Source organism: Somniosus microcephalus, chromosome 10 (assembly GCF_052327205.1).
Source record: "Somniosus microcephalus isolate GS21.2 chromosome 10, FLI_Smic_1.0, whole genome shotgun sequence".
Classification (NCBI taxonomy): domain Eukaryota; kingdom Metazoa; phylum Chordata; class Chondrichthyes; order Squaliformes; family Somniosidae; genus Somniosus; species Somniosus microcephalus.
The window spans coordinates 213,327,109-213,349,717 of NC_140996.1; the positions used below are offsets into that span (position 1 = coordinate 213,327,109).

The 22,609-nt window shown below is 45.6% G+C and overlaps 1 protein-coding gene across 4 annotated transcripts in view; it reads right to left on the reverse strand.

Moving 5' to 3' along the window:
- Positions 1-3,400: 3,400 nt before the first annotated feature.
- The window catches only part of ppp2r3b (protein phosphatase 2, regulatory subunit B'', beta), a 150,134-nt gene continuing 130,925 nt past the window's right edge, over positions 3,401-22,609 (reverse strand). For 2 of the 4 annotated variants that reach the window (XM_085999595.1, XM_085999596.1), the window contains 2 exons: positions 17,964-18,019; positions 15,043-16,379 (listed from right to left, as the gene is read on the reverse strand). In XM_085999595.1, coding sequence (XP_085855721.1) covers positions 17,995-18,019 — 25 coding nt within the window. In that variant the 3' untranslated portion in view covers positions 15,043-16,379; positions 17,964-17,994. Of the gene's footprint in view, positions 16,380-17,963; positions 18,020-19,720; positions 21,163-22,365; positions 22,420-22,609 lie in introns of those variants that run through there. The other 2 variants (XM_085999597.1, XR_015079812.1) reach the window with 2 other exon arrangements.

A 22,609-nucleotide genomic window follows, 5' to 3' on the forward strand; every position in this document is an offset into this window, starting at 1 on the left:
GCAGAATCGAAGAACTGTAGACAAGGCACTACTTGCCTGGAATCCAAGCTGCAGCGACGAATCTCAGGCACCCAGTTGCTACAATGTAAATGTACCTTCATTCAGTTTTCCTGTAGGTGTGTTGATTTACATGGTCGGTTGGTCTTCCTGTCTGCTTTGTTCTACGTCAAACTTCTCTGGACTGTATTTCTTGCTAAAATTAGTGATTAAAACTAAAAAAAAAAATTAAATCTGAAGTCTTTACACTTCTTAAAAAACCCACATTTTAAACAAATAAACATTTGATTATGCTTCAAAAACAGTACTGGTTTGAGAGCTGTACCAGCTGAGGGGTGGCACAGGGCTGGCAGACCTGGATTATACCTGCAAAGAGTTCCACTCCAATAAAGTACCTTTTTAAAATGGCACTTCGCACCTATTTTAGTTATACTGCAGCCAGTGTAAAGGCATAGTAATTTCTTCTGGAGGCTGTCTCACACTACTTTGGAAAAATTGGAATTTGGGCCTTGGCCACTGACTGACGCTGCAGTTTGGGTCAACATGGTTGAGCACACCATTGTCTCGCTCAGTGGGACTGCCCTTGCATGGATCCATTCCTACCTATCCGATTACTGTGAATCGCCAGTAATGGTCTCCCTTTACTCCCTCACACCCTCACCTCAAGTGTTCCTCAAGGATCTATCCTTGGCCCCCTTGTTTTTTTTTTTATATACTGGCCCTCGGCGAGATTATTCATTGGCATTGGGTCAACTTTCACACACGCGTGCTGAGGACACCCAGTTCTACCTCTCCACCACATCTCTCCACAACCTCTTTGCTGTCTGACGTCAGCTCGGCCGTTGAGTCGCAATTTCCTCCAGCTCAACATTGGGAAGACTGATGCTGTTACGGTCAGCCCCTGCCATGAACTCGGCTCCCCTGTAGTGACTCCATTGCCCTTCCCAACTCGCTGAACCAGACCATACACCCTTTGGTGTCCTGTTTGATTTTAAGCTGAGCTTTAAATCCCACATCCTATCCAGACCATGCCTGCCTATTTCCACCTCTAACATTGCTAACCTCTGGACCTACCTCAGCCCCTCTTGCTAAAATCCTCGTCTATGCTTTTGTCACCTCTAGAGTACTGTCATTTCCCTTTGACAAAATCTAGACATGGTTTGGTCTGATTTTGATTTAGTGGCTGTTCCTTTAAATCAGTATATAAGCAGTTTAAAAAATGACTACAATTCAGATGTATACCAAGCTTATTTCAATACAATATTGCAAGTTTTGCTTATAGGCTAGAGAGAGGGATGTTCAAACTTAATGCTGTGCAATTGGCTCAACTTGTATATGACTGATAGCTCTTTTTTTAAATCTTGAGTGGTGTAATATTCAAAATTTAAGTAGTCCTGGTTCAGATTTTTCCAGGATATAAAGACCTCTTCTGTTCAAAACAGGGATCTGTTGAACTTCTGAAAAATAATAATTCCAATTTCCAAGCAACAGTGATTAATCACATAGCAGTAAGAAATACTATTATTGATTTTTAAATCAAGAGTTAGCTTAGTTCTTATAGTTGTGATCTTTTTATTATTTTGTCCACTCAAGGAGTTGGTTTGTAGGATGTCCACTGTAAATATATAACTACATTATATGACTGTTATTGTTGTATTTGTTCACCTTCTGTAAAATAAATTTGCTTGGTATTTTCAGCTTAAAACAAGTTCTGGTGTGATACTCTACTGCCTTCAAAGAGTGATATCTTACGGAGGCACAAATCCAGTAGCTAAAAGCAATTACAGTACCTGGCAGGGGATGTTGCCAGAAGCTTCCCCAGATCTCAAGGCAAGGATAGACAATTCTCGAAGATATAGGGCATTGGGACTCATCCATGAGAATGATCCAAGAGCCAAAATAATCTAGATAAGTACATTAGAAAAGACTCATACACAGCCTTCACCTCCCACAAACTTCAACTTGTCCAAAATTCAGTTGCCCATGTCCTGTCTCGCACTAAGTCCCGCTGGCCCATCACCCCTGTCCTCACTGACCTACATTAATTCTCTATCCCCCCAATGCATTAAACTTAATGGGGGAACAATTTGGTGTTGCCCCTTTTGGGGCGCTAATTTTAGTGCCCCGAAAAAATTAGCGCCCCTCCACCTGAAATTCAGTTGTAGCGCCCCAAGCAGGAGGTGAAGCGCGACTGGAAGTGCTCCACCTCCTTCTTGGGGCACTACAACTAAATACTGCAGCACTACGTGCAACAGTGCCTCGCGCGTCAGCACGTAGCGCTGCGTCATTTCAGGCCTCCTCCCCTGATTAAAGAGGAGGGGCCTAGCGCTGTGTGCACCGGGGCCCTGCCGGACCACCGGGGAGCGGGGTGCTGTGAAATCAGCCCAACACTCAAGAGGAGTGCCTGGATGAGCGGTCGCGGCCGGCACCCCGAAGACAAAAGGGGGCAGGTGCTGGATGTCAGCCAAAAATGAATGGCCGCCCGACACTTGCCGCTTTTACTACCACCGCCACGGCTGCAAAAACGCCACCCTGACCCTGTCGGACATATCGTCCAGCGATAGGCCAGGGGGCGCAACCCAAGTTTGTGGCCGGGCGCTGCGCATGGTGATGACATAATCACCGGTGGTGCAGCAAAACGGGACGCTACTGGCTACCGCTAACCTTCCGCTGAATTTTGTGGGAGGCGTTAGCGGCGCTATGCCCAGGCACTAAGGGATTTGCACCCTCTGGGGAGCTAACGAGAGGCACAAATCAACCCAATTTCCCCCCCCCAATATCTTTGTCCTCGTCTTCATATCCTTCTGTGGCCTCACCCTGCCCTATCTATGCATTCTCCTCCAGTGCTGTACCACTTCCGCACCCTGCGGTTCCCTGAATCTGTCCATGTCCCTCCATCATTCGTGGCAGATCCTTCAGCGCCTCAGTCTGATTTCTGGAACACCCTCTCTAAATCTCCCTTTAAAAACCACCTCAAACCCCCAACATTTTTGACCTAGCTGAATAACCCCTCCTAATCTTGTCCTTGCTGATGCAGCACGTTTCCTTATTTATTTCTATTTTATGAAGTTCCTTGGGATTTTTTTTTCAACTATAGGTGCTATACAAGATGATTGACACTAAAACTGCAACTGACACACAAGAACATAAGACGTAGGAGCGGGAGCAGGTCATTTGGCCCCTCAAGCCTGGCTGATCTGATCGAGGCCTCAACTCCACTTCCCTGCCCGCTCCCCATAACCCTCGACTCCCTTACCTTTCAAAAATCGGTCTATCTCCACCTTAAATATATTCAATGACCCAGCCTCCACAGCTCTCTGGGGAAGAGAATTCCAAAGATTCACGACCCTCTGAGAGAAGAAATTCCTCCTCATTTCCGATTTAAATGGGTGGCCCCTTATTCTGAAATTATGCCCCCTAGTTCTAGATTTCCCCACGAGGGGAAACATCCTACAAGTCATGCACAGTAAACTCTTGTTTAAACGGCACTTTATCATCCGGAATACTTAATAACCGGCAAAATAGATATATCTCAATACAAAACAACACCTCAATAACCGGTAATCTTGCAGATTCTACCATACATTTAACGGAACATTCTGTAGATGAATACCCAATTATACAGTGCATCTCTTGATTTTTTATTTATGTTTGTGTTAAAAATTGCCTTGGTAGGTCTACCTCTGTTATCCAGAATTTTTCATCAACCGGCACCATCCTGGTCCCATAGGTACCGGATAAGAAAGAGTTTACTGTACATTTATATGGATTTTTATTTAAATGTTCCCATTTAAGTGCTGCACGCCTAATATAGTGTGTTATTTAAGTGGATTTATCAACTCACAGCTGTGAGCTAGCCATGTACATTCATTCACCTTGTGTATGTGCTAAATTCCATATTCATTAAAATGGTCAATATGTAACAAGTATGATTTTAAAAAGTACAATTTAAGTATGAATATTAAATCATGCACCATAGGTGTGTTCATCCTCATTTAAAAAAATTTAATCTACACCTACAGATAAAACGCTGCCATCATCTTGAAGAGGGAGGGGTGAAGCATCAGCTAGGTACACTGATCCTTTAAAGATCTGTGCCATCATCTTCGGTGGATTATTACTGTTTTGTCATATATAAAGGGTGGTTCTAATAAACATCCTTAGTCCTTTGATCAGAAGAGGCAATGCTGAGACCCCCCCTCCTCCCTGTATAACACTGAAAGTAAGGAAACAGAAAATATAAGCAGCTGTGCGCAGCGCAAGGTCAAACTCAAGGGATAGTCTGGGTGCGAGCTTTGAAAAGACCTTCAACCTTCACATACAAGGAATGACGCAGACCAGATCTACAGAAGGTAACTGAACATTCTCTCTCATTTGTTGAATTTCACATATAAACAGAAAGTGTACCAATGTAGTGCAGAAAACAAGGGATTCTGACCTAAATCTTCAAGCCAATTTGGAGCAGCAGAGTGAGAACGTGCCCATTGACAGAAGCGGACTTCATTTGTGCAGTCATGGGGCTTGCGAAGACAGAGACTTGGAGTTGGAAGGGGGAGTTGAGACGGAGTTCCAGAGTATTAGAAGAGTGGGGGAGGTTGCTGGGATCTGGCAGTATTGGAGGGACGATAGGGTCTAGCAACTCTATGGGGGAGCGTGGCACAGCACCATGAGGCAAGGCCTTGAAATGAATGAAGGCATTAAAAGGCACCAAAAACACCATATGTAAATTTAATGTTATTGTGAAATATCTACATTTTTAAAAACGCTTCCTTTTGTTTAACAGCTTATTTTGGCAATTAGAAGTTTCAGTTATTGAGAAGAAAATGGCAGATGATTTGTTTTCCAAAAAGCATTTGAGTGATTTGAATGATTCACTTTTTAGATTTAAAAAAAAGCTAGATTTTTCCGATTGGTTAATTGGAATTGGTTATTTGCTTAAGTCGATAATAACTATTTCAGTGCTAGTTTTCTAGCTGCTAACCTTGCTCTTGATTTGTGAAATTTCTAATTCTTTTTCTGATTTGCCAATGTTTTACTTTGAGCCAATCAAGAGTGTGGTGGCAGAACATTAACCCCATTATAAAATGTTGACATATAAGGATTGACCGAAAATCATTACACAGGAAGTAAGATTAGTGCGCACAGGAAAAGCACAAGACTTAATATATTATAGCTACTAACGGGTCTCCCATGAGATTGCACATGGGGAGTCAAGACCTGCATTGTGTTAAAATATTTTATCTTGATGTTCATAAAACACCCCAAATCAATGGATAGCCAAAGCTGCCTGTAAAATAGTGTAGAACTTGGAAAAAAAAACTTGAAAAGTTAGAGTATACCAACAATGACAGACATGTAAAGACCCTGCAGAACAGTCTGAGGGGGAGGGTGAACAGCCAGAGGTCGTGGTCCATATTGGTACCAATGACATAGGTAAGAGGAGGGAGGAGGTCCTGCAGGCAGATTTTAGGGAGCTAGGAAAGAGATTAAAAAAGCAGGACCTCAAAAAAGGTAGTAATCTCTGGATTACTCCCGGTGCCACACGCGAGAGTATAGAAATAGGAGGATAGAGCAGATGAATGCGTGGCTGGAGAGATGGTGCAGGAGGGAGGGCTTCAGATTCTTGGGGCATTGGGACCAGTTCTGGGGGAGGTGGAACCTGTACATGCCAGACAGGTTGCACCTCAACAGAGCTGGTACCAATATCCTCATGGGGAGGTTTGCTAGTGCTGTTGGGGAGGGTTTAAACTAAGTTGGCAGGGGGATGGGCACCAGGATGTAGCATTAGAAAGGAAAAACAAAGGGCGCAAAGGATTGGGAGAGACTGATAACACTAAAGTAAGAAATAGTACGGTATTAGGTGGGGCCAGGCTAAGAGAGAAAACACAGGATGGCCTAAGATAGGTTCACAGTGCATGTATGCAAACGCACGAAGCATAGTAAACAAGGTTGGTGAGCTGCAGGCACAAATAACCACGCGGGAATATGATGTTGTGGCAATGATGGAGACCTGGCTCAAAAAAGGCCAGGATTGGATATTAAATATTCCTGGATATAAGGTGTTCAGGAAAGATAGGAGGTGGGGTGGCAGTATTGGTTAAGGAGAATGTTACAGTGCTGGAGAGAGGGGATGTCCTGGAGGGGTCAAGGACAGAATCTACATGGTCAAAGTTAAGAAACAATAGAGGTGCCATTACACTACTAGGTGTATTCTATAGGCCACCTACTCGTGGGAAAAATATGGAGGAGCAAATTTGCAGAGAAATGCAAGAACTATAGAGTAGTGATAATGGGGGACTTCAACTATCCTAATATAGACTGGGATAGCAATAGTGAAAAGGGCAGAGAGGGGGAAGAATTCCTGAAGTGTGTTCAGGAGAACTTTCTTGATCAGTAGGTTTCTAGCCCAACGAGGAAGGAGGATTTGCTGGATCTGGGGAATGAGGTGGGTCAAGTGGAGCAAGTGTCAGTAGGTGAACATTTAGGGAACAGTGATCATAGTATCATAAGGTTTAGATTAACTAAGGAATAGGGAGCAATCTAGAGTAAAAATACTTAATTGGAGGGTGGTCAATTTCAGTGGGATGAGAACAGATCTGGCCCCAGTAAATTGGAATCAAAGCTTGGCAGTCAAAACTGTAGTGGAACAATGGGCTGCCTTTAAAGAGGAAATAGTTCTGGTACAGTCGAGGTACATTCCCACTAGGGGTAAGGTAGGGCAACTAAAGTCAGAGCTCCCTGGATGACGAGAGATAGAGAGTAAGATGAAGCAGAAAAAGAGCGTGGATGACAGATGTCAGGTCGAAAATACATCAGAGAATTAGGCTAAATATAGAAAGTTCAGAGGAGAAGTGAAAAAGAAAATAAGACGGGCAAAGAGAGGATGTGAGAATAGAATGACAGCTAACATAAAAGGTAATCCAAAAGTCTTCTATAGGCATATAAATAGTAAATGAGTAGTAAGAGGAGGGGTGGGGCAGATTAGGGACCAAAAAGGAGACCTATGCATGGAGGCAGAGGGTATGGCTGAGGTACTAAATGAGTACTTTGCATCTGTCTTCACCAAGGAAGATGATGCTGTCAGACATAGTGAAGGAGGAGGTAGTGGAGATACTGGATGGAATAAAAATTGATAAAGAGGATGATGCGCTATTACTACAAAAGACTGGAAGTTGAGAGAGTAACAAACAGGCTTTTATTACCAAAGAACAGAGCATGCCTCTCGTGGTTGCCTGGTATCCAAAAGGGCAGGGGGCTGCCGAGCAGTCACCTTTATACCCGGCCATGAGGGTGGAGCCAGCTGAGGCATGCACAGACAAGTACAACAATGTGCAAGAGTGAACAACAATACTAACAACAGTGGTTTACCACATTCACCCCTTGTTTAGAATTGAGTCCGGCGGGGTGAAGTGCACTAAAAGTTCGTGTACTGAAGTCTATCAGGAGGCCTTGTAAGCCGTCCTGAGCGTCGCAGCAGCGGCGGTGATGGTGCAGCATCCAACGTTGAACCCGGTGTCTCGTTCAGAGGAGGTGTAGCCGGTGGCGGGCCCTGGGGCTGCTGCATGCCGTCTACAGGGGTCGGAGCGCGGGTAATGGGAGGTAGCGATGGTGGTCTCTCAGAGGCACCCGAAGGTGCGAGGTCTCGTGCGGGGACTGTGTCCTGGGGGTAGGCATGAGTAGCGGTGGGAGGCGAAGAGGGTGTTTCAGGAGCACCCGCAGGTGCGAGGTCTCGAATGGAGACTGTGTCCTCCCGCCCGTCCGGGTACACCACGTAAGCATACTGCGGGTTGGCGTGGAGGAGGCTCACCCTCTCGACCAGGGGGTCCGCCTTATGGGTCCTCACTATGGGTCCTCACGTGCTTCCGCAGTAGGACGGGTCCTGGAGAAGTCAGCCATGTTGGTAGCGAAATCCCCGACGTGGACTTCCTGGGGAAGGAGAACATTCTCTCATGAGGAGTGGCATTGGTGGCTGTACAGAGCAGCGACCGAATGGAATGGAGCGCCGCAGGGAGGACCTCCTGCCAGCGGGAGGTCGGAAGGCCCTTAGATTTTAAGTTTAAAAGGACTGCCTTCCAGACCGTCGCATTCTCCCTTTCCACCTGGCCGTTCCCCCGGGGGTTGTAGCTGGTGGTCCTACTTGTAGCAATGCCTCTCGCGAGCAGGTACTGCCGAAGTTCGTCGCTCATAAAGGATGAGCCCCTGTCGCTATGGATATAGCTAGGGAAACCGAACAAGGCGAAGAGGTCATTCAGACATTTAATGACCGTGGTACTGGTCATGTCCGAGCAAGGGATGGCAAACGGGAGTACTCATCAATTATATTGAGGAAGTACACATTGCGGTCAGAGGAGGGGAGGGGCCCTTTAAAATCGATGCTCAGCCGCTCGAAGGGGCGCGTGGCTTTGATCAGGCTCGCTCTGTCTGGCCTATAAAAATGCGGCTTGCACTCGGCACAGATCTGGCAGTTCCTGGTCATGGTCCTGACCTCCTCGATGGAGTAGGGCAGGTTACGGGATTTGATAAAATGGAAGAACCTGGTGACCCCCGGGTGGCAGAGGTCATTGTGGAGGGTCTGTAGTCTATCAACCTGCGCGTTGGCACACGTACCACGTGATAGGGCATCTGGGGGCTCATTGAGTTTCCCGGGCCGGTACAAGATATTGTAATTGTAGGTGGAGAGTTCGATTCTCCACCTTAAGATCTTGTCATTCTTGATTTTGCCCCGCTGCTTATTATGAAACATAAAAGCCACTGAACGCTGGTCAGTGAGCAGGGTAAATCGTTTTCCGGCCAGGTAATGCCGCCAATGTCGCACGGCTTCCACAATGGCCTGGGCCTCCTTTTCGACAGAGGAGTGTCGAATCTCGGGGCCCTGGAGGGTCCTTGAGAAAAAGGCCACGGGTCTCCCCGCCTGGTTAAGGGTTGCAGCTAGGGCAAAGTCGGATGCGTCGCTCTCCACTTGAAAAGGGAGGGACTCATCCACAGCGTGCATTGTGGCCTTCGCAATGTCTCCTTTTATGAGAGTGAAGGCTGCACAGGCCTCTGCTGTCAGGGGGAAGGAGGCAGACTTGATGAGGGGTCGGGCTTTATCCGCATAGTTGGGCACCCACTGAGCATAGTAAGAGAAAAACCCCAGGCATCTCTTCAGTGCTTTCTGGCAGTGGAGGAGGGGGAGCTCCATAAGGGGGCGCATTCTATCAGGGTCTGGGCCGATGACTCCGTTCTCCACTACGCAGCCAAGAATAGCAAGGCGCGTAGTACGAAACATACATTTGTCTTTGTTGTATGTGAGATTCAGCCGCTGGGCCGTCCGGAGGAATTTCTCTAGGTTAACGTCGTGGTCCTGCTGGTTGTGGCCGCAGATGGTGACGTTGTCTAGATATGGGAAAGTGGCCTGGAGCGCGTTCTGGTCAACCATCCGGTCCATCTCCCGTTGGAAGACAGAAACTCCGTTGGTGACGCCGAAGGGAACTCTGAGAAAGTGATAGAGCCGACCGTCAGCTTCAAAAGCTGTGTACTGGCGGTCCTCAGCCCTGATGGGGAGCTGGTGGTATGCCGACTTCAGATCAATCGTTGAGAACACCCGGTATTGTGCTATCTGATTGACCATGTCAGATATGCGGGGGAGTGGATATGCATCCAGCTGGGTGTAGCGGTTGATCGTCTGGCTGTAGTCAATAACTAGGCGCTGTTTGCTGCCAGCCTTCACCACCACCACTTGTGCTCGCCATGGGCTATTGCTGCTCTCGATAATCCCTTCCTTCAGGAGTCTCGCTACCTCGGATTTAATGAAACCCCTATCCCCGGCACTGTAACGCCTACTTTTGGTAGCGATGGGCTTACAGTCGCGGGTGAGGTTAGCGAACAAGGAGGGGGGGAGACTTTAAGGGTGGAGAGGCTGCAAATGGCGTGCGGCGGGCGATTTAAAAACTGCTGGCTGCAGACTGTGAGAGGGGGGAGGGGTCCACCGTACGCTAAAGTGACACTCTTAAGGTGGCACTGAAAATCCAACCCCAGTAGGACGGCAGCGCAGAGATGGGGCAGGACCAGAAGTTTAAAATTTTTGTATTCAGTACCCCGCACTGAAAGAGTCACCATACAGTAGCCACCGACGTCCGCTGACTGGGCTTTGGAAGCCATAGAGATGCGATGATGCGTCGGCAGGACCGGGAGAGAGTAACTGCGCACCGTGTTGGGGTGTATAAAACTCTCCGTGCTCCCGCTGTCAAAAAGGCAGGCAGTGGCGTGGCCGTTTACCGTAATGTCCATCATGGACCTGGACAGTTGATGCAGGAGAGATTGATCCAGCATCACGGAAACCAGCGTATGTTCAAGCGCGTCAATGCAGTCGTCCGATGAGGCAGTGGAGGAGTCCGGGTCCCCCGTAACCGAAGTCGGAGGCGTCCAAGATGGCGGACAAAATGGCGCCGCCTATGGTCCCGATCCCCACGCGGCTGGGGGAGCCGAAGATGGCGGACAAGATGGCTGCGCCCACAGTTCACACGCGGCGCTGCTGGCGTTAGCGGTCTTCCCTTTGCAGGCGCTAACGTAGTGACCTTTCTTCCCGGAGCAGGTAGCATTCTTCGCGGGGCAGCGTGCTCTAGGGTGTTTAGCTTGGCCACAAAAATAGCATTTTTGTGCCTTGGACATCGCTGCAGCAGTCGGAGGTGGCGGTCCCATGGCCCAAGATTGCGGCGTCCACGGCGCGGGGCGATTATTAGGGGAGAAAGCGTCCATATTTCTGTGGGCCGCGTCGAGCGAGAGCGCGAGGGACACTGCCTTTGTCAGGTCTATTTCACCCTTCTCCAGCAGCCTCTGCCGGGAGTAGTCAGACCTTAGACCCGCAACGAAAGCGTCTCGTATCAGTCCCTCCGCATGTGCCGCGGCCGATACTTCCTTGCAGTCGCAGCTGTGTCCGAGTACCCGCAGTGCCCGTAGGAAGGCCTCCACCGATTCCCCGGGCTGCTGTCTGCGAGATCTTAAAAAGGTGCCTGGCATAGACCGTGTTAACCGGGCGTGCATACTGCCCTTTCAGTAGGTTGATAGCCGCTGCGTAGGTCGTCGCATGTTGGATTAAAGTATAGACTTGGTGGCTCACCTTCGAGGCCAGGATTTTCAGTTTATTTTCGAGAGTCACGGTTGAGGCTTCCAGATACGCCTCAAAGCAACGCAGCCATTGTGCGAATTTAGTTGATGAACCCGCTTCTTGGGGGTCTAGGTCCAGGCATGTTGGTCTGAGGGCTCGCAGCAGTGCCTGCTGCTCAGCGTTTTGCGCCATCGGTTGATCAGCATTCGGAGCCAACATTTAACTTTGGTAATAAAATTGATGCGCTATCAATTACTACAAAAGACTGGAAGTTGAGAGAGTAACAAACAGGCTTTTATTACCAAAGAACAGAGCATGCCTCTCGTGGTTGCCTGGTATCCAAAAGGGCAGGGGGCTGCCGAGCAGTCACCTTTATACCCGGCCATGAGGGTGGAGCCAGGGGCGGAGTCAGCTGAGGCATGCACAGACAAGTACAACAATGTGCAAGAGTGAACAACAGTGAACAACAATACTAACAAGTGGTTTACCACAGAGGAGGTACTAGAAAGGCTGGCTTTACTTAAAGTAGTTAAGTCACCAGGACCGGATGGGGTGCATCTTAGGATGCTGAGGGAAGTGAAGGAAGAAATCGCAGAGGTACTGGCCATAATCTTCCAATCCTCCTTAGAAACAGGGGTGGTGCCAGAGGACTGAAGAATTGCAAATGTTACACCCTTGTTCAAAAATCGGTGTAAAGATAAACCCAGCAACTACAGGCCAGTCAGTTTAACCTTGGTAGTGGGGAAGCTTTAAGAAACAATAATCAGGGACAAAATTGTCACTTGGACAAGTGTGGATTAATTAAGGAAAGCCAGCACAGGTTTGTTAAAGGCAAATCATGTTAAATCAACTTGATCGAGTTTTTTGTTGATGAGGTAACACAGAGGGTTGATGAGGGCAGTGCGGTTGAGGTGGTGTACATGGATTTCCAAAAGGCGTTCGACAAAGTGCCACATAATAGGCTTGCCAGCAAAGTTGAAGCCCATGGAATAAAAGGAACAGTGGCAGCATGGATACGAAATTGGCTAAGTGACAGGAAACTGAGAGTAGTGGTGAACGGTTGTTTTTTGGATTGGAGGAAGGTATACAGTGGTGTTCCCCAGGGGTTGGTTCTAGGACCAATGCTTTTTTTGATATATATTAATTACTTGGATGTGGGTGCACAGGGCACAATTTCAAAATTTGCAGATGACAAAACTTGGAAGTATAGTGAACAGTGAGGAAGATAGTGATAGACTTCAAAAGGACATAGACAGGCTAGTCTGGTGGAATGGGCAAACACGTAGCAGATGAAATTTAATGCAGAAAAATGCAAAGTGATACATTTTGGTAGAAAGAATGAGAGGACATATAAGCTAACGGGTACAATCCTAAAGGGGGTGCATGAACAGAGACCTGGGGGTATATGTGCATAATCGTTGAAGGTGGCAGGGCAGGTTGAGAAAGCGGTTAAAAAAGCTTACGGGATCCTGGGATTCATGAATAGAGGTATAGAGTACAAAAGCGTGGAAATTATGATGAACCTGTATAAAACACTGGTTTGGCCTCAGCTGGAGTATTGTGTCCAATTCTGGGCACCGCACTTGATAAGATGTGAAGGCAGAAAAGATTTACGAGAATAATTCCAGGAATGAGGGACTTCATTTATGTTGATAGACTGGAGAACCTGGGGTTGTTCCCCTTGGAGCAGAGAAGATTGAGGGGAGATTTGATAGAAGTGTTCAAAATCATGAGGGATCTAGACAGAGTAGATAGAGAGAAATTGTTCCCATTGGCAGAAGGGTCGAGAACCAGAGGACACAGATTTAAGGTGATTGGCAAAAGAACCAATGGCGACGTAAGAAAAAAGTTTTTTTACACAGCAAGTGGTTAGGATCTGGAATGCACTGCCTGAAAGGGTGGTGGAGGCAGACTGAATCACAGCTTTCAAAAGGGAGCTAGCTAAGTATCTGAAAGAATTTTTTTTTGCAGGGCTACAGGGAAACAGCGGGGGGGGGGGGGGTGGAGTAGGACTCGCTGAAGTGCTCTTGCAGAGAGCCGACACAGGCTTGATGGGCCGAATGGCCTTCTTCCGTGCTGTAACCATTCTATGACCCTCTGGTCCATTGAGCCTGTCCCACACAATTGCGATACCTTGTGTATCGTAATATATACTCTCCACCCCACCCGAAACCATGTGATCTCCTGGGAGGCGAAAAACCCAGGCCAATTTGGGGGGAAAAAATCTGGGAAATTCCTCCCTGACCCATCCAGGCGATCGAAATTAGTCCAGATCATGAGTCTGGCCCTGAATTCCCTGCAGTACCTACCTTCTGTAAGAGGGGATCTCCACCCCAGCCAGAAACAGGTCCAGCTCTCACTTGAAGGAATTCAGCGAATCAGCGTCCACAGCACGAGACGGCAGCCTATTCCAGAGGCCCACTATTCTCTGGGAAAAGATCCACCTCCTGACATCTATCCTAGATCTGGCCTTGTGTAACTTAAACGTGACCCCCTGGTCCTCCCCAACCAATTTACAGGAAACTTTCGATTTACTGGCACCTAAATAACCGGAAATGTCGGTTAACCGGCAAAATTTAGGAGTCGGTTCAGGTAACTTTTATTACTTGCACAGCAACAAATGGAGGAAGGCAAGGGTGTGGCTGCAGCTGTTGCTAAGCTACAGAGACGCTTGCAACTTGTGGACATTGTTCTGAAGCTGTTGCTAAGCAACAGGGTTTGTTGCTTTATACGGAGCACTCAGCTCCGTATCTTTTACTATAGCGTTCGGTTATCTGGAATTTTTGATGAATCGGCACCACGTCGGTCCCGTCCGTGCCGGATAAAAAAAAAGTTTCCTGTACTTGGCACAAACTGTCAACTGGAGCACAATCTATTCCCTTCATTATCTTCTAAACCTCAATCAGATCACCCCTCAGTCCACACTTCTCTAAAGTGTGGAATCCCAACTCTTTTAGCCTATCTTGATAACCAAGATGCTTTAAACTGGGAATTAGTCTAGTGGCCCTCCTCTGCACCCTTTCCAAAGTCTAATATCACCCACCATGTGAGGAGACCAAAACTGGACCCAGTATTCCAAGTGAGGCCTGACCAAGGTCTTGTACAAGGACAAAACAGTATGCCGCATCTTGTACTCAACGGCCCTATCCATACACCCAAACACCCTATTCGCTCTAGCTGTCGCTTCAATTTCAATTTTATTTATCACATAACTAAATACAAGAAGTGTAATCTAGTCAGTGAAATGCTTTTTTCTTGGCGAGCCGAGAGCACCAAGCAGCAAGAACACTTAGCTGCCTGGTACGCACGGAGCCCGCAAGGATGGCAGCCATCTTCATCGGCGCCATCACAAAAAAACACATACCGGCATATACACGCATACATACTTTAAATATAAATAAAGCAGACATAAAATAAATAAAAGACATAAAAAAGGCATTGCACATGTACCTTTAGAGATGTATGCACTAGAATGCCCAAAATATGTTGGTCGTTTTGACACCATACGATCACAAAAGGAAAATTGAAACACAATCACACGCATTGTGACGCACTGACAATACAAGGATGCTGATGAACACTGCAGCACAACTGCAATTAGTAAATTAATGAAGCGGTGGGAACCGCTGAATCAATAAATTCAGAGATTGTTGGGCACCAGCAAATTAATAAATTAAGACAGCGGTGGTACTAGTTATTAAATTAATATAGCAGTAAGCACTAGTAAATTAAATGGAGAAGTGGTCAGCAGTGAATTAGTAAATTCATAGACCAGAAGGCAGAATGACAAGTCAATAAGGCATTGTGCCAACACATTGCACCGTCCTAGTATCCCATCTGTTCATTTTACTAATGGGGAAACAACATGCTGTTACACCACTTTCTGGATTTGTATTAATAACACAGTACACCTGTATCCTTGATGATGCCAAATCCAGTCATTTTTAAAGAGAGGAAAAAACTTTTAAATACTTTATTTTGAAAATGCACAAAAACATGATCTCAACACTGAAAGGTATGATTTAGCACCACACAAATATACACTGCAAGACTCTACATATCAAGAAATTATACACAAACGTATTAAATATGTACAACATATTCTAATAACTTACAAACAAGTTTGCTACAGCAAAATTTCATTTATCAAATTTTTGTATGTAAAAATCTTATCCTTTAAAAATAAGGCACATTTAATTGTTAAGGTCAGTGCAGAGCAATCCCTGGGCAACTGTGGATGGAGACTTTCAAACTGTGTTCATACATCAACGGAGTGATTTATTTTTGTACTTGTGGAATGTAGTGATAATTGATCCAAACAGGAATTTGATGCGTTAAATTTAAGACACCAGAGGTGTCTGTAATTATTACGTTGCAAACTTGTTAGGTGGTCCAGATTTCTGCAAGTTCACAATTAACAAAGTCTCCAGGTGCATCACTACAGTATGCAAGAGCAATCTGGGGGTTCAAAAAACAGGCAAAACCATACTCTTATTATCTTTAACTTCCATGCATCTGTCCACCACATCTAGCAAGCAACAGTTACAAGCAGCATCAGTTTTTATGGTATTACGGTCTATAGTTACATTGTCTGCCAACACGATTTTTGAACAAAGAACCGTTAAACTAAGGTTACCTCTACCTGTCTTGTCCCAGTACTGTAACTACAATAAGTGTCTACAGTGCAGAACATCTTTTACAGATTTTTTTTCAAAAAACACATAGATTTGAACCCAATTACTCCTCCAGTCACCGCAGTGTGGAAATTGCCCAGACATCGTGTTTGCTCCAGAGTTAATCAAGTACTCAATGTCTGACCACACAGTGAATATACTCTGCACTCCTAGCGAAGATGAGCAAGGAGTTCCTTCCCTCTCATCTTTCAAATTCTAACTCAAGTGCCATTGTAAATTTCCATTCGTGACAACAATTTTCAAACTTACAATTGGGAGAGATGAAGAATTTTGACTCCTTCAACTCTGAAATTTGAGGGTTGAAAAAATTCTTTTAAATGAACTGCATGAAGGCAACCAGGGAGAGGGGGGGGGGCGGGGAGTACCTCGATTCCAGTTTGCTGCTTGTTTTTGAAAGTTCTCTAAAGCAGACCGGCTGCAGAGTGTGACTAGTACATTTGGCAACTGTGAACGTAAACTGACATAGCATCATCATATTCATCTATATTAAAAAAAGAGACTCCAAACACATCACAGGGCACTTCAGAATCTTCTTATCCATTCAGCTTCCCAACTCATTTCTTAGTTGCTGATATTCAGGATCAATCTCACTTCAAAAAGATCTAAATTAAAATGAAAATTAAAAGTTGTAAAATTTTGCTTTTAATGCATTAGGGGCCAAACACATCAAGTAAACATAAATACCAAGACTGCAACATTAGGTAGTCAGCAAATACTCCTACTCTCTCACTGGAAAAAATATTCTGGATACCATTGTCATACTTCTAAATATGTTCAAATCAAACACCCTATCCTGCATTTTATAATTCCGCTAATTACTCCAACAAAACAGATGGCTATAAACCACACAATAAACACCTGCAAATAGCAGCTGTTTGGAATGTACATAGACAATAAGAGATCAGGAAAGTGGGCAGAAGATTAATGGTGTAATATAGCAACTAATTATGAGTAGACGGAGACTCAGATCACTCACAGTAGAGTCAATCAGAAGCAAGTTATTTGGCAGCACCATAAAGAGATTTCTTGCATTGTACTCGCATTCATTTCAAGCAAGAGTTTCCATTAGTGTTACCTTTCAAAATTAAATTGTTAAAAGATTGTTTAACAATCATTCCCATTTTCCACCCTTTTTTGCTTCAGACAGGCAACAGTTCTTTGGAGATTTGGAAAGGTTTGCCTATTGGAGGTCTAAATGGAGACAATTTTTCTGACCTTTGGGAGCAGTACCAATTCTTCATTTGAAGATGTACTTGACATCAAAGGTGAACCACCTAGCTAACGGAGGGGAAAAAAATGTAGGCAAGTTCATTTTGTTGAAACGTGAGCATCTTAACAGTAACTACTGAATTTTTAACTTTTTACAGGAAACTTTGGTTTATCCGAAGGTTAACTGTCCGGAATGCTCGAGCCACCGGCAAAAATCAGGAGCCGTTTCGTTAGTTTTTTTTTCTTTTCGTTGCTTTTTTTTCCCCACCAGTCAGGCTCTGCAAGGTCTCGCTGAAGCTGTTGCTAAGCTACAGAGATGCTTGCAAGGTACGGCCGACTGTTTAGAAGCTGTTGCTAAGCAACAGGGTTTGTTGCCAGATACGGAGCTCAAAATCTCTATGTTTCAACATTAGCGCTGGTTTGTCCGGCAGTTTTGATGGGACGGCAACAGCTCGGTCCCGTTGGTGCCGGATAGCACAAAGTTTCCTGTGCCTACTGAAACACACTTGGATATCCAATAGAAATCTCTTGTGAAGTAGGCTAAGGAATGGGAAGCAGTGCTTATCACAAGACTCCCCACATTTTAACACTATGAACCAAGCTACATTTTTTGGGATGGTGGCACACACATAATGTAGAGTACATCTTTATCTGAAAGATAGTTACTGCTCTTAAAGGGTGCTTAATCCTTTTTTTTTATACAAATGGTTAAAGATAAAAATTAAAAAAAACCTGTCTCAAATATATACTATCCTTAGCTGTAAAGCACTTTGGGACATCCTGAGTTTGTGAAAGGTGCTATATAAATGCAAGTCCTTTCCTTTTATCCGTGGGTCATAATCAGACATAACCTCCAAACATTAAAAATTGAAGGGGGAGGAGAATCAAGGGCAAGATACACAATGTACAATTCAAAGCAGGGTCTTATTAGCATTATATATTAAGGCAACTTTACAAGGTTGGAAGAGCTTTCTTACCTTGAAACTTCTCTGTTTAGAGTTGTGTCCTTTAGTAGTCAGACAGCTCAGAGTCCCTATAGTCAACATGGAATAATTTCAGTCAGTATTACCACGAAATAAATAAATATTGCAACTTTAGTACTAGTGGATCTTCTGAGGCCTTAGGTTGTCCGAGACTTGACTTGCACTGAATGTTCACCAAGTCCCACTGCAGCCTACACGTGACATGGTTCACTCACTGCTGTAATCCAGCTAGTATACTGAACCAATAGATGACAAAACTGACGCGAGGTAAAAATATTACACACCAGATACTGCAGACACAATGCCCTGAGAATTGCCTTAAATGTGCCCTCAAAATGCAGTCAGTAGCCAGACTAAACTATGGGAAAACAAAAAGGTTAAATAGTGAATACTCATATGAAACAAGGCACACTCTCAGAAACTAGAAAAACATGGGCCATCAAGGCCACAGACCCAGAGATAGTTCAGTAGGAGATAAGCGTGCAACTCCCTATCTGAAGAGCATAAAGCTCTACGTTACAAAGAGATCGAGAAGTTAGGGGAGTGACGTGAGGCGCTGAACACCAAAATGAGGTGAACTCTTCTCATGGCCTAGAAATTGCGGTCGGAGGTGTACCTCTGGAGTACGCCTCCAACCCATGAAACAATTCCGAAAGTACCTCCAGGTGCCCAGGCTGCGGAGAGTTGCGGTCTCGGGCCTCCAGGCCGACGGCAGCGTAAAGGCCCACGGATCGCAGGTGGTTCGGAAGCATCCCTGGGATCACGTAGGCCCGGTCCTCCAATGACAAAGGAGGATTCCATTGCAATCAATTACAAAGGGAATCCCCCAATGATATGCAATGGAATCCCCAAATAAGTATACAATTTACAGAATTCTAATAATTATAAACGTACTGAATTGCAATTTTATTCATAAGTTCCTGCATTGCACCAACCTCAATAAAAATGTAATTTTTTGATAAATAATTTTAAACATCTTAATCCAGGCCAATATTTGTATAAACTTATTTAAGGTGCATGTGCATCATTTTGGATTTTTAAATATTTTATTTAAGCCTTATATATACCCTTAAGCTGATGAAAGCAGGCCCTATGCCTGCTTTTACCAGCCGTAAGAGTTGCGTAAGCAATTAGCCCAACTCTGCGCCAGCAATACTCGTTTTTCCAGATGGTTTGAATGATGCATCAAGGCGCACCTTGACAGATCGCAAGTTCTGCATGCGGAAATCTGGAAGTTGCAGGGCCTTTCAAATGGATTACGACGGCGTACTCGCTGTCACGGAGACCACGATTTCAGGGCCAATTTGTGTCACTCAGATTAGTCAATTAAATGGAGTTGGTATCTTTGAAAATCAAGGATAAATGAGATGGTGTTTTGGCTCTAACAATCAGTTTTAGAAGTCAAGTTCAGTTCTGGGTGTCCTTAGTTCTCATTCTTTTAATAGTCTTCATCTATAGGCTCCTGATTGTAGGCTGGGGCATAAATACCTGACAGTTCCTTGATGAAGAGTTACAGAAAAGGGGTTAAGGACTCGTCTGGTGTCTTGGTAAATATTTGTCAGGGTACCAATCCCAGTGTTAAAGATACTCAGATATAAATATTCATAATATTATGTGCTTACTACCCTCCAATAATTATTCCCAGTTATTTACATCATAAGGTGTTTATTTTGATAGACCCAAGGTGGATTTGCAGTATTTGGTTAAGGTGCAATTATATTGGTTATTCTTCCCTTCTCCCCAAAACTTACTTCTTTTTCATGATTTTACAGGATTCTAAAAGATTTGCTCTTCCCTTTGCTTCCCATGGTAGATTTATAGTTCTTGCTGAAGTTGTTGATGTAGAACTGCTCAGTGAGCTTTTCCTACTGTCGAGTCTCCACTGACCCACACCTGGCATTCACCATAGTTACAGCTTGGCTGACTGACGATAATTGCCCGATGTCAGCATCAAGACATTCCTTAAACATCTACCTCTGGCCCCAGAGCAAACAGTTGACCCCCTCACCAAGAAAGAAGAAAAAAAAAAATCGCAAACGTCTTAAAAATTAGTATGTAACATTGACATTTAAAAAATAAATTCTGCTGATCGTGTCTCGGTCATATGTAAATTCTCTGCCCGGTTGTCCTGTGACACGCGTTGTCATGGTGCACTGTGACTACTGTAGCTCCACCAGACCAGAGGGAAAACTACAACTCCCATGATGCAACTCTCAAAATGGCAGCTAAAGACATTGTGCAGAAACTCAGCAATTCAACCAGTTGGTTTTGTGGTGCTTGCTAATTTGTGAATGGTATCTCTGAAGAAAAATTGACGAATTTGGTCAATTTTCTGCTGGTTACACCTGGTGACTGGTTACTTGTTCCTACTTTTGATTCATTCACATTTAGCCAGTGGATATTTGATTGGTAATTTAATTTAACAGATAATTATTTTTGGGTCAACTAGAATTCTGGGGGATAAACTTGGGTGGCGCCCTTTTTGGGGCACTAATGTCACCAGGGCGCTAGCGCCCCGAAAAAATTAGCACCCCTCCGCCAGAAATTCAGTAGTAGTGCCCCAAGCAGGAGGTGGAACGCTACTGGAAGCACGCCACCTCCTCTTTGGGGTACTACTAACGAGGTTCGCGGCGCTACGTGCAACAGCGCCACGCCACTGCAGGCCTCCTCCCCCGATTAAAGGGGAGGGGCCTAGCGCTGCGCATACCGGGGCCCTGCTAGACCACCGGGGAGCGGGGTGCCGTTAAAACAGCCCGGCACGCGAGGAGTTAATAAAATTAAAATGGCCGACCGACACCTGCCCCTTTAACTACCGCTGCAGCAAAAACGCCCCCTGATCCTGTCGGACATATTATCCGGCGATAGGTCAGGGGGCGCAAGGGAAGTTTGCGGCTGGGACTCTGCGCACGGCGATAACGTCACCGCCGTCGGCGCAACAGGCTACTGCTAACCTCCTGCTGAATTAGCCACGCCGCGCCCTGGGATTAGCGCCGCGCCCCCCCCCCCCCCGGGGGCGGCAACGAGAGGCGCAAATCAACCCAATTTTCCCCCCTTTATGTCTTATGGACGTGTGATGCTTTAAAGGCACTTGTTTTTGGGTCCAATCAGATGACAGCACAATCTTTTCTGGTGTTGTACTTTATGGGCTCGATTTTCCAAGCCCTGAGGCGGCGGGAGTGGTGGGAAAATTGAAGAATCGGGGGGGGGGGGGGGGGGGGGAGAAGAGGGGCAGGAATCCATCCCGCCCCCGTGCCAATGTCCCAGGAGCCGCCTCCCCGAGGCGGAAAGGGGATTAGTGCCAATTAACAGTCTGTTAACAGGTAGTTAACAGCCAGTTTTTTGCCTAATCCCTATTTTTAGCTCTGAAGTGTGGGCTGTCCGACGGCTCCGAACCACGCCAAGTTAGCGAGGCGGCCCGTCGGTCTGCAGGGTTTTGGGGGGGGGGGGGGGGGTCAAGATGTCCGTTGTGCAGGTGAGTGATGGGTGCATGTGTGCAGAGGTATGTGTGTGAGGTAAGTGTAAAGTGTTTTAATAAGTTTCACTTACCTTTACTTTCTCCTGCAGGCTTCCTTCCTTCAGTTCTCGGGAGTCCCTCAGCTCACCGGCACAGAAAGCAGAATGGCCACTGAACTGTCAAAAGCTGCAGCATTCTGCTTTCTGGTCTGGAGAGATCTCTAACTGAGTCTGAGTAGAAGGACTCGAGTTAGAAGACAGATCGTCAGTGTTTGACAGATTCACGGAGCTGTCGAACGCTGATTTTTCATCTGTCAAAAGCTCTCGACTGACTTCATCAGTAACCAGGTGTCCCTTAATTGGCCTGCTGAGCCCGCTGGGCGGGCTTAACAAAGTCAATCAAGGGAAAATAGCGTGGGTTGGCCACAAGTCGATGGAGGTGGGACTACAACCCAAAAAGTGGGAGTCCCGCCTCCAAAAGCTCCCCATTGACAAAATCCAGCCCAATGTCTCTATGAGGTGTGACGCCTCGGTGGCCACACTTTCAGTTGTGACTCTGTGGATGCACACAAGACGAAAGACTATTATATAGATATACAATATCATGCAACATCCTCCCTGAATATTCCAAATTGATTTTTCTTTTCTTCCAATTTGCCTCTATAATTTATGGACCTTTGCCAACTAGTGCTTTCTGCACTTGGTGAATACCACCATTAATTGTAACTCTTTGGTAGGTAGTCACAGGAGGGGAAGCATTAGACATTTAGTTCAGACTGTGTTAGAAGCATGCTACAAAAACATGCAATTATGAGCACAGGTTTTACTGTTCTGCATGGGAGGCTGGCATGGTAGGTTTTAGGAAATGATGACAGGTTCATGCAGTGAAGAGAAGCTGAAGAGTTAGAGCTAGAAGAGTTAGGTTCTCATTTAACCAGCTAACCTCCAAGGTCTCATCATCATCTTGATTTGAAAGACTACCGTTCATATGATGAACCTGAAATATGTAAATCTGTGTTTGAGATCACGGGCATCACCATTTTACTGAAGAAGGTTAGAGGGGAAAAAAAGTGTGCACTTTACTACTAAAGTTGCTGCTTTTTCCCCTCAGTTAAGTCCCAACAATGCCAGGTACAGTTTATATAGTCCAGCTCCATGTCAAAGCTTATTCATAAATGCCACTTCAA